Source organism: Thunnus albacares, chromosome 20 (assembly GCF_914725855.1).
Source record: "Thunnus albacares chromosome 20, fThuAlb1.1, whole genome shotgun sequence".
Classification (NCBI taxonomy): domain Eukaryota; kingdom Metazoa; phylum Chordata; class Actinopteri; order Scombriformes; family Scombridae; genus Thunnus; species Thunnus albacares.
Genome location: NC_058125.1, coordinates 21,598,932 through 21,615,495, shown reverse-complemented (window position 1 = coordinate 21,615,495; position 16,564 = coordinate 21,598,932). Strand labels below are relative to the sequence as shown.

At 38.1% G+C, this 16,564-nt stretch overlaps 2 protein-coding genes across 3 annotated transcripts; both read right to left on the bottom strand.

Annotated features, from left to right (window-relative positions):
- Positions 1-4,699: 4,699 nt before the first annotated feature.
- Positions 4,700-7,315, bottom strand: arl4d (ADP-ribosylation factor-like 4D). The gene is made up of 2 exons (XM_044338678.1): positions 7,174-7,315; positions 4,700-6,153 (listed from the first exon to the last, which is right to left on the bottom strand). Exon 2 carries the CDS (start codon positions 6,026-6,028, stop codon positions 5,423-5,425), a length of 606 nt encoding a protein of 201 aa, XP_044194613.1. The 5' UTR covers positions 6,029-6,153; positions 7,174-7,315; the 3' UTR covers positions 4,700-5,422.
- A 1,284-nt stretch (positions 7,316-8,599) lies between these two features.
- tmem106a (transmembrane protein 106A) lies at positions 8,600-16,558 on the bottom strand. 2 transcript variants are annotated; one of them, XM_044336937.1, is made up of 8 exons: positions 16,488-16,558; positions 13,176-13,364; positions 12,767-12,830; positions 12,318-12,471; positions 10,973-11,113; positions 10,839-10,882; positions 10,648-10,701; positions 8,600-9,214 (listed from the first exon to the last, which is right to left on the bottom strand). In XM_044336937.1, exons 2-8 carry the CDS (start codon positions 13,342-13,344, stop codon positions 9,106-9,108), a joined length of 735 nt encoding a protein of 244 aa, XP_044192872.1. In that variant the 5' UTR covers positions 13,345-13,364; positions 16,488-16,558; the 3' UTR covers positions 8,600-9,105. The 2 variants fall into 2 exon arrangements, with proteins under 2 accessions (XP_044192872.1, XP_044192871.1); XM_044336936.1 differs by lacking the exon at positions 16,488-16,558 and adding an exon at positions 15,207-15,396.
- Positions 16,559-16,564: the final 6 nt, after the last annotated feature.

Below are 16,564 nucleotides of genomic sequence, written 5' to 3'. Positions count from 1 at the left end.
ACACCCCACTAGCTGGCATGCGCCAGATGGGTTTCTGGGTAATCCTAGTGTAGGATCAGGGGTGGCGGTGAGTGTGTACAGAATGGACTGGATTAATTGCTGCAACATCAGGACTAAACATCATCAAACATCATAAAAAAAAATTTTTGAAGGACTTTGCCAGATGTCTTAAAATGCCTTGATCATGCATGAGCACTGCGCCTCAAGAGAACACAAGAAGTCTTTCTTGAAAAGAGACTGAATCTCAACCCTTTGAAACTCTATGTGTAAGAGTAAAGCATGAAATCATCCATGAAGTCATACTCATATCCCCCCTGCAGCTGAACAAGTGAAATGCTTGGAAAAGTTTGCCATAAAGTTTAAATCACAGTAAATATGCCGCCCATAATTTCCTCATGGTTCCCTTGAGTAATGAATCATCCTTGACTCGGAGTCTGCAGAGGAACTAGTGTATTTATGAATATGAATAAATGCCCCCTGAAGTAATATCCTTTATTCACATGAAAATGATTACATGCACTGTCTTTCAGCCAATGGCACAGGATGAATAAAACAGATGATTGTATCCATATGTTTTGGTGCAGGGTCATCTCAGAGGTAAAGGCGATTTGATACAAACAATCAAACCCACCGTGACATTGTGTTTTTCACAACTAAGAAATATGGTCTCGGTGTTTGTTCTTCCTTCATTATAGCCCCCAGGGTGAAAGACTGCACTATGTGGTGCAGTCGAGCTTCAGTTTCCCTTCTCGTCTATTCAATCCTACGGGTTTGGCTCTAAATGGAGGCCAAGTGGCAGTTTTACGACCTTTCGGGAATAAAAAGCTAAAGCAACTAATCCAGCCCTCCCACAAACCTTGTCCCTTTTGAACCCTCAAAGAACCTTCACTCTGCACTGTGCCTTATACTAACAACCAGCCTCCACTGCACCAAACACACACCCGACACACACACACACACACACACACACACAGCAATGTCAACAAGGTCGGCTTCCTAGAAATGTCATGATGGTGTGAAATTTGAGATATTTTCATAGTGATTAATCAATACAAGCGAAGAGAGAACACTGGAGAGTAAAAGAGCAAACAAAACAGAGGCTGTCAACAACTGTAAAACTAAAGTAGACAAACAAAATACATACAGAGGTAAAGGGCAGAGAGAAAAAAAAAAAAAGATTGAAAATGAAAGACAGACAGTGTGAGGTGGTGATCTCGGGATTCCAGTATTGATTGGAGCTTCTTTTCTAATCTCCCTGCCCCCTCAGTAACCTCAGCTGGATTGGACATCCAGCCACAAAAGCAATTTGACCCCCACCGCTGCCCTCACAGGTCACCCTTTAGTGACTGCGGACTTACAGGTTGCCATGGCGATGGAAAATTATGTCTAGGGCCCAGTTGGAGGCTTTACGAGGCTTGGATTTGAGCCCAGCGCCCTGTTGCTTTTCATCATAAGGACTATAAAGAGACTGCAACAGAGCATTATAGCTCTATTGTTATTTATCTGGATTTTTTACAACTTTATGCAACCTCTGCACCCTTACTGGTTTTAAGGAGAAGAGGAGAAAACATTAGGGTTGTTTACATCCCTCAGTTGATGGAACATGGTGAGCCTGTTATGCTAGCGATGTGGTTATGGATAGCAATGTCAGTCGGTCAGTCCACCACTTTGGTTCAGACTAAAATATCTCAACAGCAACTGGATGGATTGTTATGAGGTTTTGTGCAGATATTCATGGTTCCCAGACGATGAAGCCCAATAACTGTTGTGATCGTCTGACTCTTCCTCTAGCGCCACCGTTAGGTTTACAGTTGTGGTTATAGATGAAATGTCTCAACAACTAATGGCTTGCAATAAAATTTGGTCCTCCTCAGGACAGATTGTAATAAACTTAGTAGAGCTGCAACAATTAGTTGATTAAGCAACTGATCGATCGATAGAACATAAATCTGCAGCTATTTTGAAAATCAAATAATGGTTTGATGCATTTTTAAAGCACAAATGCTAAAAATTTGCTGGTTCCAGCTCCAGATGTGAGGATTCAAAGCTTTTCTGTGTCATGCATGACATTAAATTGAATATCTTAAGATTTTTGACTGTTGATCAGACAAAACAAGATATTGGAAGATGTCACCACAAGCTCTAAAAAAACTTATAATGGACATTTTTTACTATTTCTTGACATTTTATAAACAAAACAATGAATCGATCAGTTAAGAAAATAATCAACAGATTAAATGATAATAAATATAAATAAATAAATAATAAAAATGTGTTAGTTGCAACCCTAAATCTCCATTTTACTATTAATTTGTCCTTTAGCAAACGAAATGTAATTTGTCCAATACCTTGTTTTAAGACCAAATATCTGCAAAACTGCCTCAGTTGTGCTTTATGTTTCAAGCTAATTAGGAAATGTTGGCATGCTAACATTCTGAAACAGGATCATGAACATGGTAAACACAAACATCAGCATGTTAGAATTGTCAACATGAGCATGTTAGCATGCTGATGTTATCATTTCACCCAAAGCACAACTGTGCTAAAGGGAAGCCTCACATGGACATTAGCGTGACTGCAGCTTCTTAGTCTTGTTTGTAACCTTTTGTAGTTTGTGCCCCCTTGCAGTCATTGCCTCATGTTTTTTTTTGTTTTTTTTTTGAGGAGAACAGGAAGAAACATTCATGTCCTTGGATTTACTGATGGAAATTTCTGGTTTTGAAGCCTGGTTGTGAGCCTGTCTCTGATTTATGTCAAACAATTCCAGTGATACACCTGTGCGATTCCCCTGTCTAATCCCTGACACCCTGACGCCTACTGTAATCCCCAAGGTTTCCCTCCCTCACATGTTTCTTGTCAGCCACCATTACACCCAAGAAGAAACAAGAGAGAGAGAGACAGAGAGAGAGAAATAGGGAGACTGTAAACCTACATGACAGAAACATGCAAAAGAAAAAAGAAAAGCAAAAAAGAAAAGCATGCAGCTCCCGCAGGTTGTACCCCCCGCTGGATGGATCCTGGCACCAATTCAGGAAGTCAATCAAGTGTGCAGTAAACTGTAGGCACAGCGGCACCTTTTCTGAGCTGCAACACAGCATCTTTTGAAACTTTATTCAAGGCAGAGATTCTCAGGCGCAGAATGTTTGGGTGTTTTTCGTTGGCTGATTGATGCCTCCACATGCCCACGGTGCGTCTCAGCTGTTGAAAACACCGCATCATGATGCTAATTTATTCAGGGACCAGCTGTTGTGTCAAGATGATTCTGCAAAAGACATCCTTGAAAGTTTTTAATGAGCTCACCGTTGTGAATAATGGGGACGATGAGGTCACAGAAGTCAAAATGTGAGTGCGTGCGTGCTTGTGTGTGTGTGTGTGTGTTTGTATATATTTTATACACGTTGTATGTGTATGCATTTATGCGCAATGTCTGTCTTGACATTCAGAGTTTAAGATTGCTCAGCCGCAGGCTTCTGAGTACGAGTCATTATCTCATCATTTCATGCAAGACAAATACACAGCAGGAGCGTTAACACACTTACACACACTTACACACACTCAAACACTGACAGTATGCAGGTCAACAATGTATGACCCATAGATTAGACCTTGTATCCGTTGCATAATATCATATATGAGTGGCAACTTAAGGGATTTGTGGAAATGCATGTGGATTAAAAGCTTTTATCGAGAAACGGTTACAGAACCTCCACAAATAGGTTTCGACTGGTCGTGAAATAATTTAGTTGTAATAATAAATTGGTGCGTGAAACATCAGACATCAGTTGTTCTGATAACCTTCAAAGTAGAAACTGTGAATGCAAAATCAGCCACTGCCTTTGTCCTATATACAGAAAAGTGTGCATGGAATATTCTGAAACATCAGTATAGTGAAATAAGAATAAGAAATAAAAGTCATTGCCATCACCTTTTCTTCTTTCACATATTCTCATCTCTTGAATGTATGAAAATGAGTTTTGCATCCGCCGTTACAGTCAGCAGGAGGCCTGAAAATCGTGTCGGGTTTGTTTGCATTTGAAACACCAGGGATCCTTCACTATTATTCTAGCTGCATATACACCTGCAGTGATATTACTTCTTGAAAAACAGTAATTTCAGGACACAATGATAATCTACGGTCACAGAACACATTATAAGAAGAGTCATTAACTGTCCATTGATTTCAATAAAGTGCTCTCAACACGAAGCTGCCCCCTGTAAATTTCACACAAAGCTGTCTCCTCATTTCTTTTTCGGGGTTGGAGCAACAGTGTAAATACAGTAAAGCAGAGCATCGACTGTGCAACGGTGATGGCCGCAGGTGGTTCAATCCCGCGTGATCACACAACAGGACTGAACCAGCTCACCTCTGAACCATCTCACCACTAATTGATGCAATTACAGCAGTCAGCAGCTGGCAGACTTGAAGGTGGGAATCAAAGTAAATGGATTGTTTTGCTTTGTTTGGGGGGTGCAGGCAGAGGAGAGGACCCCCACCATCCTTCTGACAGCCTCGTTTGCTGATTGGACTATGAATAGGGGGGAAAGGTGACAACTCAGAGCTTCAAAATTTGTATGGAGGTCATCTTAAAATCAAATAAATATCTGAAGTAAAGCTTTTTAAAGCCCAAACCAGACTTGCAAATACCATAAAAAGCAATATTTCCAAACCTGAAGTACAAAGATAGCAATGACAGTTCAGTACAGTGCTTTGATTTATTAAGTCTTCAGTGTTACAAAAATGTACAATTCGTATAAACACTATTGTTAAAGGAACTGAAACTTAACCTCTGTGGCCATGAAGGGAATGCACTTTGGATTATTGTTCAATGGCAATGAAATTAAATATCATCTGGCGCTTTCACACTTCCATTATATATCATTTACAAGAACAGAAATCTTCATCTCCAGCACAAACACAAAAATGTGGAGTAAATATCTTGGGGAAGTATCCATACATTGTGGAACAAAAACACCTATTTAGTGGGGCAGAATCTGTGCAAGCCAGTGCAGGAATATAATGACATTTTTCAGTTTAATTTCATATTTTTCTTCACCATATACCTGCTGCATGAATGTAAATGAGTTCATATATTAGTCCTAAAGTTACCAGGCAATTGCCTTGTTAGAAATCTTCTTTAAAACAAGTGTAGAAAAGCACTTAGGGAAGACTAACGCTATCAAGGTTTCCTTTCAATCTATAGCTTAAGCTTTCAAAGGGCAGCTGCACGATTGTAGAACAAAGTATATGTCAATACTGCTTCAATTATTATGACCAAATCCATTCCTCCTGACCCTAAGGCCATGTGTAATTGTTATTTTGTTGGCACAAATCGCTCTCCCATTAAAAGGGACCATTAAGCCTGGAAGTGTCTCAACAGTGGATAAATCTCCTCAGGTAATATCCACAGTGTGAGCTGAGGGTTCATCTCTTTCTGTTTCTGTTGTGTTTCACCATCTTCTTCCTCTTGAGGATCATCTCATAAAGTTTCTCCAGGCCTGGCTGGACTCCCTGACCGTCCACAGCGCTGCAGCTCTGCACGTGATGCAGCGTGTACATGCTCAGTTCGTGTACGGAAAGCAGCTTCTCCACCTCGCTGACAGACAAGGCCGAATCCAGGTCCTGTTTGTTGGCCAGGATCAGCACCGGGACACCCTGGTTCTCTGAGGTGCGGGTGATCTTATGGAGCTCGACTTTGGCTTCCTCCATACGCTCTAACTCAGTGGAGTCCACCACAAACACCATCCCGTCCGTTCTGCGGGTGTAAGATTTCCACAGCGGGCGCAGCTTCTCCTGCCCACCAACATCCCAAACCTGGAAGGTTATGGACCGAGAAGCCCCCACAGCCACCTTAATCTTCTCTGTGTTGAAGCCCTTGGTGGGGATCGTCTTCACAAACTCCTTCAGTTTGAGCCTGTAGAGCAGAGAGGTTTTGCCAGCTGAGTCGAGCCCGATAACCACCACGTGCAGAGACTGGAAGTTTGGCAGGAACGGCGTGTTTGGAGCGATATCAGTCAGCTGGTTCCCCATGATTCCCAGCCAGCAATTCACACCTACTTAGATGAGGTGACAAATTCCTGATTTAATCCTTTTTTCAGTTGATTGGCATTTGCTCCCTGTCCTCAGAGGCAGATGGGATCAGATGGTCTGGAGACCTTATCAAAACACACACACAGAGAGGGTTAACGTTTAATAAGAAGACAATGAGTGCTTAAAGGAATGTGTGTTTGCAATCCAAGTGTTATTTCACAGTGTCACCTGACAAATACAGAGGAGACATTGGCAACAGATAGTGATGATTAACACTGGAAGCACATTTTAAAGTGCTTGATGCAATTTCATCCTGTCAGAATGGTAGTTCCTGTGTTCACAGCTGAGATTTATCACATTACTGTCCCACAAAACAGGCTTGTATTCATTTCATCCGTGGTTGCGTCCTTCTAATTCAGTCACTTCTCATTCTCATTTGATTAAATAAAACCATAAACGTCTGGGGGAATTCAGTGTCACATTACAGAGCCACAAACAACAGGTTAATTGGGTGGCTGAGGTTATCTAGATTCTTATTTGCCACGGCTAATCCTCTTAAGACTGCTAAACCTGAAAGGCTTTTCTTAGGGCAGATTGATTTCAGTGCAGTGGATGGATATGTATTCACTGGTACACTCTGCCAACTGTCTATGAGGATTGCTGCAGCAGCACTAATCCGGTTGTTGTTGACATCCTGATACTCATTAAACAGCAAAGAAACAGCTGCCTTTGGACTGAATACAGCCCCAGGAAGACATTATCTACTTATGACCTCAAAAATATTATAGTATAGTATAATTCAACGATTGTAGTTTCAAGAGGCATAATGCATAAGTCATGTTTCCGAATAGTTTTAATTATTTGATTTTATTTGAAATAGCTCCAGTGGGAATAGTGTGCCTTAGTTTGCTTCCTCTCCTGCATGCAGCCATCCATATCCATCTATTGCATGTTTTTTTTACTGTGATGTTTCAATAATGCAAACAAATATGCAAATAAATTAGAAACTTCACCAAACGGCATTAACTTTTAAGGGATCAACTAACAGAGAAAACAACGGTGTTTATATAAATAAAAAAAATACATGCAATGCACATACTATAAAAAATAAGAAACGTCCTCCTCCGTGTATATTTAAAACGTACCTTCTATATGCGCGCCGGAAGCATCATCCAAAAGCAATAAACACATCCATGGTTGACTTGTCAACACATGATGTTTGTCCCGGCGGTAAGGTCCGCTCCTCTCCTCCTCCAGCAGCACTGAGGAACTCCAGAGAGAGGCACAGCACCCTAAAGCCCTGGTGACGTCACAGCCACCTGGACCTGCATCTCCACGCCCCCTGCTGGTACAAAGATGAACTGCATGCATCTTTACAGCTGGAGTGAGATTAAAGAATATCTATTACTGAGTAATTGATGCATTCTGATGATAGATTTGTCTATTTTAATTCTGATATTTGAATGAAATGTCTTGAATATATTGCCCTTAGTGGATTAATTTGATTTTGAGAGTAAGAAAAAAAGATTTTCCAATGCAAAAATATTGCTTTTCATATTTTTATATATTTACCTTTCATATGTACTTTCTTGCTTGGCAGACAATCATGCAATTTTCCACAGTTAACACCACTTCTGCATTTAACAGTATGTAGCTCGTCTGCATTGTCGGTCTAACAAGGCATTGGCGCCACCTTGTGTCTATTCTCAAGAATTTTAGGAGCAAACTATGAGGGTAAAGTTGCTGTATAGCCTTCTCTAGATGGTTTTTGTTTTACTCCACCTTGACATTATTTTCACTCTGAGCTGAGCTGCTGAGGTGAGGTACCACAATATAAAAATAATCCATTACAAATGAATGTTCTGCATTCAAAATGACAAAAGTACAGAAGCACTGTAGTATTGGAGTAAAAAGAGTAAAATTACTCAAGTGGAGTGGAAGAATAAAGTAGCATAAAATAAAAATACTCAAATAAAAAAATAAAGATAAGTAGCGAGCACAAAATCATTCTTAAAGGACACGTTCACAGTTTTTCAAATCTGTCTTAAAACAATAGTCACATGACTAAATGAACATTGAAACAGTTGATTGAAGTGATGAGGGACAAAACGCACAGTCCTCATTCTGTGCAAAAATACATTCATAAGTGTATCTGAAGCTAATATGAAGCTTCAGTGGTTCAAATTAGTCAAATAAAGAGGATATCCTCCAAAGTTATTGTCTTTTTTGTACCAAAAGGACTCAGTTTGGCAGATATCCATTTGATTTGACTGCTATGAACGGGAGGAATGATTACAGCGAGCTGTTTCAATGTTCATTGGGGCACCTGACTATTGTTTTAAGACAGACTAGAACAATTGTCAACCCGCCCTTTAAGTACAGTACTTGAGTAAATGTACTTAGTTACATTCCTTCACTTTTTAACCACACTTAATGAAGTACCTGCTTTTAATTTGTGTGTAAATGTGTTGAACATACAAATCCTTTTTCACAGCTGCAGCAGTAGAAGTTTAAAGGGTGAGTTCACCCAAATTAAAACAAAACAAAAAGAAATGAATTGCCATCCGTAAGTGAACCTTAAATGTTTAATAAAGTGCAAATTACAAAAGACAAGATCATCAGAGATCAACATCCTGTTTACACAATATCAGGCATCCTGACAAAAAATAAGCTGTTTCCAAAAAATACTGTGAAATTAGTCCCTTTTTAATGAAATATACATGTCCTAAAATGTAAATACACAGTTCTCATACTTAGCATTTTAGGAATTGTGCTTGTTTCAAACAATTCTGAGACCACTTTGCTTACAATACAGATTTACAGGCAGATCAAATAAGAGCAGAAAGCATCCACACTAAGATGTATATTTAAAGTGTCTTAGAAGCGTCTGTATTGTTTTTAATTATAACAATGTAGTGATTGATTATACGGTATGCTAAAACCACATACAGAATAAGATAAAATGCATTTCCACAGTAGTTATCATTCACAGCCCATACAAAAGAGATGAGGGCGCTGTGCTGCCAGAATATTCATTATTTCACAATCCCACTTTGATGTTTTTCATTTAGATTTCATCATCTCACAGGATGTGGGATCGTCGAATTGGTGCCACAGTCAATATACTCAAAGGTGTCCAGAGACAGCTGCTCCGTGTGAGAGAGATACGAGATATTCATTGTCATTCTGTGGGGGGAAAAAGATAACAGTGTGAAGACAGCTGGTGACAGAATCTGCTTTGTCGTGTTTTCATAATGTTTTAAAGCTGCAGTAATCAATATTTTTTTTATATCATATGATTCTCTCATAGTGACAATCCTGCAGAGAATTATCACCCTGCTCTGCACTTCCTCTCAGCTCTTTTAGACTCTTTGTTTGGCTTCACTCTTGTCAACCTTGTTTTCAGCTGCAGCTGACAGCTGTTTTCAGCAAAAAAAGCTCTGGTAAACCTGCTGTATGCTACCTGCCAAGGACTAAACAGCAGACACATAAACTTAGAGACTAACCGGTGAGGAAAGTGGTGCATTTAGCAGCTACAGAGGTAACAAACTTGTTGTAAACCACTTGGTAATCTCTGGTTTTTATAAGTGCGATAAAGTTTAGTTTAGTTTAGTTTAGTTTAGTTTAGTTTAGTTTAGTTTAGTTTAGTTTAGTTTAGTTTAGTTTAGTTTCTGGCTCATCCCACATGGGATTTCAAGACACTGCTATTTACAAAAACATGCGTCTTCCAGTGATATATATTACAAATCATGTGGAAAAAGAACAGAAAAGGAAAAAAACAAAAGTACAAAAGGCTCCTAATGAAGTGTTCACAGAAAAGATCTGTTACATGTACAGTTTATCCCAATAAAGGGCTTTTTTTTATCCAAGTAACTAACTAATTTATATGTTTCATATATGAACAGCCATCATATTCATTGCTACTATGCTTGCAAAACACACAACTCCAAACTAACACTACTGTTGCTCTGTGTCTGCTGGATGTGTAAATAATGAACATGTTGCTAAAATGTTAAGCATGCCCCAAAGGGACCAAACAATTACTTAAATGCAACTTTAATTATTTTTTTATCACAACAGTAAAAGTCCAGTGTCGGAGCAACATAAAGTGTGTGTTTTCTATCCCTGACAGGAGATACAGTGTCGGCCCAGGTGGTGGTCTGGTGGTGGTGGTGGTGGTGCAGTGTCTAACTTCAAACAGGGAAACGAAAATAGTCTGTGGCTAATATGGTTTGCAACTGAAAACAGGAAACTTTATACTGTGACTGGTTTGCAGCGCGCAGAGACACGTGTGACACAGCAACACATGCACATCACTAAATACTGAAAAATAAAAAGTTTGTTTTTGTGGTTTAAATTCAATTTATTTCACCGGATTCTAAAAGCAGAGCTGATATTTTACGTGTCTGTGTTATCGTGTCGTTTTGTGCTATCTAAAAAGAACATTTCTGATTTAAAGATTTGACTTAAGATCATTTTTAAGACAACCTGTTTTGTGGTTGTGGTTTATAACCCTAAACTGCACAAAGTGATGCCTTTAACACTGAGTTTTTTTTTTTTTAGATATGCAAACGTGGCTGCATCTTCTGTTGGTTTTCAGATTTGAGATTGACACTTACTGCAGCTCCAGAAATAACGTGTGAATCTTGATAGACGTTGACTTGCAGTAAGAGCTGAAAGAGATAAAGCAGTTGATGTGTGCACGTATGAACAATAATGGTGAACATGGTGTATTATATCACTTTCATACAATATCTCTGATGGAAACTGTGATGTGCTGACAACAAATTAAGGATCATTTCAAACTTACTTTAATCCTTTATCTGTAATAGGCAGGTCGATTTTAATGGTGTACTGCAAAAGTTCAAGACAGGGAAGAAATTAATCACTTGACAATTATATCAATAATATATTTTTATATGAATCATCTTGTGTGAAACTCACCGATTTCTGTGAGCGGGGCTGGAGGGCGGTCATATTCGATATCTTGGTCTTACCCACAACTATCTCAGAGACCAAACCTTGAACATTAAAATCAACAATCTGGACCGGGACGAAGTTCTCGTTGGTGATGTTGATGAGATTCTAGAGGATGAAACAACACAGTTGGTCAGGTGCAACGAACATACCTTTCTATTATTAAAAAAAAAAAAGTCTCAGGGAACTTTGTCATTTACATAACTACTGTGGCTGTCATGTGAATGCAATTCAGACGGCTCCTCTGCCAGATGAAATAAAAAGATCAGTAAGTTCATGGACAGAGCTGGAAGATTTAGAACACAGCTGTAGTGCAAATACTGTATATACAGTATACATACACTAGTTTACAAATCACTGACCTAATTTCATTGCTACTCTGCTTGTAGAATAGAAACTAGTAGTGACTGCATTTAGCTGCACAGATGAAACCAACTTCTTGATTATCTTACTGTAAATGTGCCACAACATTTATGCTTCAACTTATTTTCTACTCTTCTTCACTATGTGAAACATAAATATGTCACTGCTTTTGTATGATATTGTGCTACAGTACACAGATAAACTTGAACTTGAACTTTGACTGATTCATTTCTATACTACACTTAAGCTTCCTTTATTAAATTGGGGACATCTTATCACAGCACTGTAACTGCAATTAAGCTGTATTTCTTGTCTATTATGTTTTGTCTACTTGTATTTTTATTTTATTTCATTTTATTCTATGTTAATATATTTTATTTTCCTTGTCTTTGTCATTTTGTTTTTAAATGTTATGCTAATGTATTTATTTGCCTTATGTAAGCATGTAGAATTGCCTCTTTGCTTGAAAGCTATACAAACGCACTTCCCTTGCCTGTATGAATACACTGTATACAGTATATGCAGAATACTGTACACTTATTCTGCATTTTTTTATATATTAATTATTTTATTTGACATTAATTTTATCATTATAGTCACTAGATCTCAGGGTATCTCTTCTTTTTTTGAGAGATTTCTGGTCAAAACAACACAACAGAAAATCCAGCACAAAATACAATATAACAAGACAGTGTGGATTAAAAAAACGGCAAAAGGAGCATGTGCAATACATGCTGTGATTTACGAGGTATGCATGTGACTCCCGTAATTATAGACAGTAATTACTACATTCTGTATATTTGGTTACCATGGAGACATGTAATTTATTGTCAGATGGAAGTTAACACATGAATAAAATACTGTAGTGTGGTTTATTTGGTTAAGTCCTTATACCTGCTGAGGGAAGTGATACAACAAAGAGATGGCACAGATTTTATACATTACTTACCGTGACCTCCATTTCAACCGCATCTGGGGTGAAGTAGACCATGACTGACAGCACAGACACAGGCGTCAGGGTGACACTCCGGGGGAAGAGGAAGAAGAGGATCAGACAGCAAAGAAAGAGACACATAGCCATGGAGACGCACACGTAGAGCTTCCTGAAATGCAATACAAACGTGAAAAATCATTTGTATAAACTGACATGAAGCAACAACTATGAAGATATCCGTGTGCTTGTGAAAACATAAACATACTCAGACTAATGCTGCAGTTTTTTTTTTTTATATTTCAGTTAATATCTAACTATATTTAAACAGAGAAAATCCTTATATTAACATAACTTTCTTGTCAATATTATGCAACCTTACAGCAGATCACACACACATACTGTATATCTTTGAGTATCTAAAAGCACTCTATAAATAAATTGTTTTATTATTATAAATCCCTTACGTGCGTCTGGGTTTCAGCCTTATATCGTTACATGGTATTACAGCAACTAGCTGGTCTTCCTGACCTGCAAATACAAGGAAATAGAAGGAAATAGTCTTGTTTTTACCACAAAAAATGATGTAAAAGTGAGCCAAATGTGGCTTAACAGAATCAGTTGCGCATACATATTGGTATCTTTCTGTCTGACTTAGTTCCCCTATTGTTGAATGTTAAATGAAACTGTTATTTGTGGATGAGGAATGGTGTAACATGGTGTCAGGTTTTTTTGGCAGCTGGAGAACACTGGATGATTAAATTTAAAGACTAAAAGGGACAAATCGGGAATATAATTCAGAGTTAAGGCATAGAAGTTGCTTTAAAAAACAGTCAAAATAGTGAAAAAACACATTTTTCATGGCAGGAAACCAACCTCTTGGAATTCTCCCGGTGCCACGACAAGTGGGGCAGGTGTCTGCGGAGTGTCCGTTTCCATTCATGGCACCATATGAAGGGAAATGCTTCAGGGTTTTCGCCTTTTCCATCTCTTTTGTCAGATCAGGACCCTCTATGGTTTTGACGTTGTGCCCTGGTGTAACCATGACTCTTTCTCAAGTCCAGTCTAAAGGAGAAGGAGAACAGAGACCAATAAAAGCTTGGAATCTCCTGCTAAAAGCTCAATAGTGCATCAATTGTTATCAATCAGCTCTTCAAAGTTCACATAACAGGCAAATTACAGTCTGTACACTTGAACGTCTCTTTCTTCTGTTCTTCTTGACAGGCTTTTGAGAGCTAACAGAGTCTTGTGTGGTGACCTATAATACCAACCCTTCTCACAAACCTTTAAATGACCAATAAAAGCTTCATTCTTGTGCTACATGAGTCTGAGCAGAGTCCGCGGGGAGTTTATGGTTCTATTGCAACTGTAAAACCCCGTAACACCGGTAGTGTCAGGGATTATTGTGTGATGACTGCTAAGTTTCACAAAGGAAGAAATGTATTAGTTACTTTGGATTTTCTCTAAATGCAAAAGTCATTCCCTGACATTTAGATTATCTAAGTAACAGAGAGTAAAAGGTCTATGAACTGAAATGTGTTGATACTTTTGAAATTAATGCCTGTTAACTTAGATATTCTAGATTTTGGCTTTTAAGTGTCAAAAATACAAGATTCCCATTTCCTGTTGGAGGAAATAGATACACACATTGTTTCTATCAACCGTCTCTTGTATGATGCAATTATTGGCAAATAGTGTTTAATGTTACAAAATTTCACTGGAGATTGAGGTGATAGCAAAGCAGTGAATCATTCTGTTTTCATAACGGCCACCAAGGCACGAAACTTATGGAACTTGAGCCAAAACTGTTATAAAAACTGTTAACTAGTGCTACATTTTACAACAACCTAGTAATAAATACAGTGGAAGTAGTTTAATGTCTTGTTTAGTCAACTGCAGCAAGCTATAAATGACATAAAAACATTTAAATCTAATCTTGCATGTTAAAGTCAGGAATTTGAACTCAGCAGATGGATTTTGGATTTCTTCCATCTTTCCAAAGAAGAAACTAAACTGGTTTGTTTAGTTTGGTTATGCTGCAGCTCTGCAAGCACGCAGAGGGTCTACATAAAATAAAAAAGACTAACATCCCCAATGCAATGTACTTAATAGAAAGTTTGAGCATTAAAAACACTATGGACATATATACATATATATACATATATAAAGCTGACTTAGTTTCAGTTCCAGTTCCTAAAAATTCAGGATACAATGTTCAATTTAAGGTAAATAAGAAGTCAGACAGCTTAAGTTACTAGTTTAAAGTTTTCCCATACAAAACATCACAATATAAAATATAACACATTGTTATAGATTTAACTACCTAAAAGTATATTTAATCAAAAAATATATTTAGTTAAAATTAACTTCAACACAGCTGCTTACACATTACATCATCATAATCCATTAATATAATGACTCTAGGGCCATTTTTCCACATTATGGCTACCTTGACTTTTGATCTTTTAAATACATGTTGCTAAGACTTTTGTTTTTCAATGCTGGGTCTTAACATTAATTAAAGTTTTTTTTTTCTATTTCCATGTTGCTACCTTTACTTAAAGGACCTGAATACTTCTTTGACTAACTACTAACTATTCCTAATATTAGGTTCTGCTGATGAGACTGCATCAGTCTCATCAGCAAAACACGGATTGTACCTTTAAATTTGTTTTAAACCTTCCTTTTTTAAACAGTGACACAAATTACTTCAAATACACACTTAGGTATTTTTAAGGTTTGTTAAGTTTACTAATCTTGTTTTCTGCTCTCATGTTGTGTCCAAAAATATAATACGGCCTACCACACATTTGCAAAACATGCAAGGGAGAAACCATGCGACACTCATTCAGCTGACAGCAGTGAAACCACATCAACAACAGGACATTTCCTCGTCTGTGAACTCACCTCACTGACTTCAGCTTTAACTCCAAATATCACCCAGAGTGAAGACTAAACTGCTGCACTGCTGTTGATTTCTTCTACTATAGTTTAAGTTTTTAGAAAAGCTTCATTAAGATCACCAACAGACTACTTCAAGTCTCTGTAAAAACAAAACTGAGTGGGAGGAACACTTCCTGCTTTTTCAAGTGACAAGTCAGTTAGTCTGCCTTACAGTGGCAGATCACATGAACTGCTTTTGATTCACTTTCCTTCCTTTACAGTACAGTATTGCAACACATGTTCAGGCAACAGTTAAACTATCTAAAATAAACGGTAATTAATACAAATGTAAGGATTACAAGTTATTAGGCTATTTTGACCTTGAAATCTTGTTTCAACTGGGAGCCCATGGGCGGATTAACTTGTTATGAGGCCCCAGAGGACAAAAAAAAAAAAAATTCTGTTGGGCCCCTCTGTGCATTGTGTGTGTACTCTGCCATTTACAAGTTCCCATTAAGTACATTGGATACAGCAGACTATACATGTGGTTTAATTATTTGCCCAGACACAGAAAAATGAGCCTGAAAAAGGACGGTGTCAGTCATTTCAGCAACTGTCCAGTAACAACATGTTTATATCCAAGTGCGAACGCCCTCCAGCAACCGTGAAACAATAACCCTGATCGGGAGTAAAGGAGGAAAATTGTGTGGTGTTATGATAGAGCCACAAGTCCACTAAAACGGATGTTGTCTGGACGGTCGGATGGGTCAGCAAAACAGTGAACTTTAGCACAAGCTCATTTCCCATTTTCTTGTTTCTTTTAACAATGACCACAAAGTTTCCCGTGGTTATGTTGGAAATTTGTTTAATGCTTTCTGGCAGAGAGACACAGTAATTTATGTAACTCTCATATTATGTCTGTTAAATATAAAGCTACAGCCAACAGCCGGTTAGCTTAGCTTAGCACAAAGACTGGAAAGGGGGGAAACAGCTAACCTGGCTCAGTCAAATGATACCAGTGTTGCCAAGTATTTATTAGAATTTATAGCTAAACTAAACTTAACCAAACTCTGACTAGCTAAACTAAAATTATTCAGTACTCAAATCAAGACACTAGCTTAAGATTCTGTAATAACGCAGAACCTGTTGGTCGCTACAACGCTTTTAGCTTTACAAATTCCTCAAAATCTTTTGCAATTGATAAAATTGCATACAACCAACTGACACAAATTAAACCTGGGGTTATCCATTTCCCCGGTTAGTGACCCAGCCTCAAAGAACACGAAGGCTATTAAAATATGTTACCTCATTGTGTCAAAAATGCAGTATAATCAGTTCGCTGCAACCTCTGTACTTTTGACACCATCCAGTGAAACCAGTGC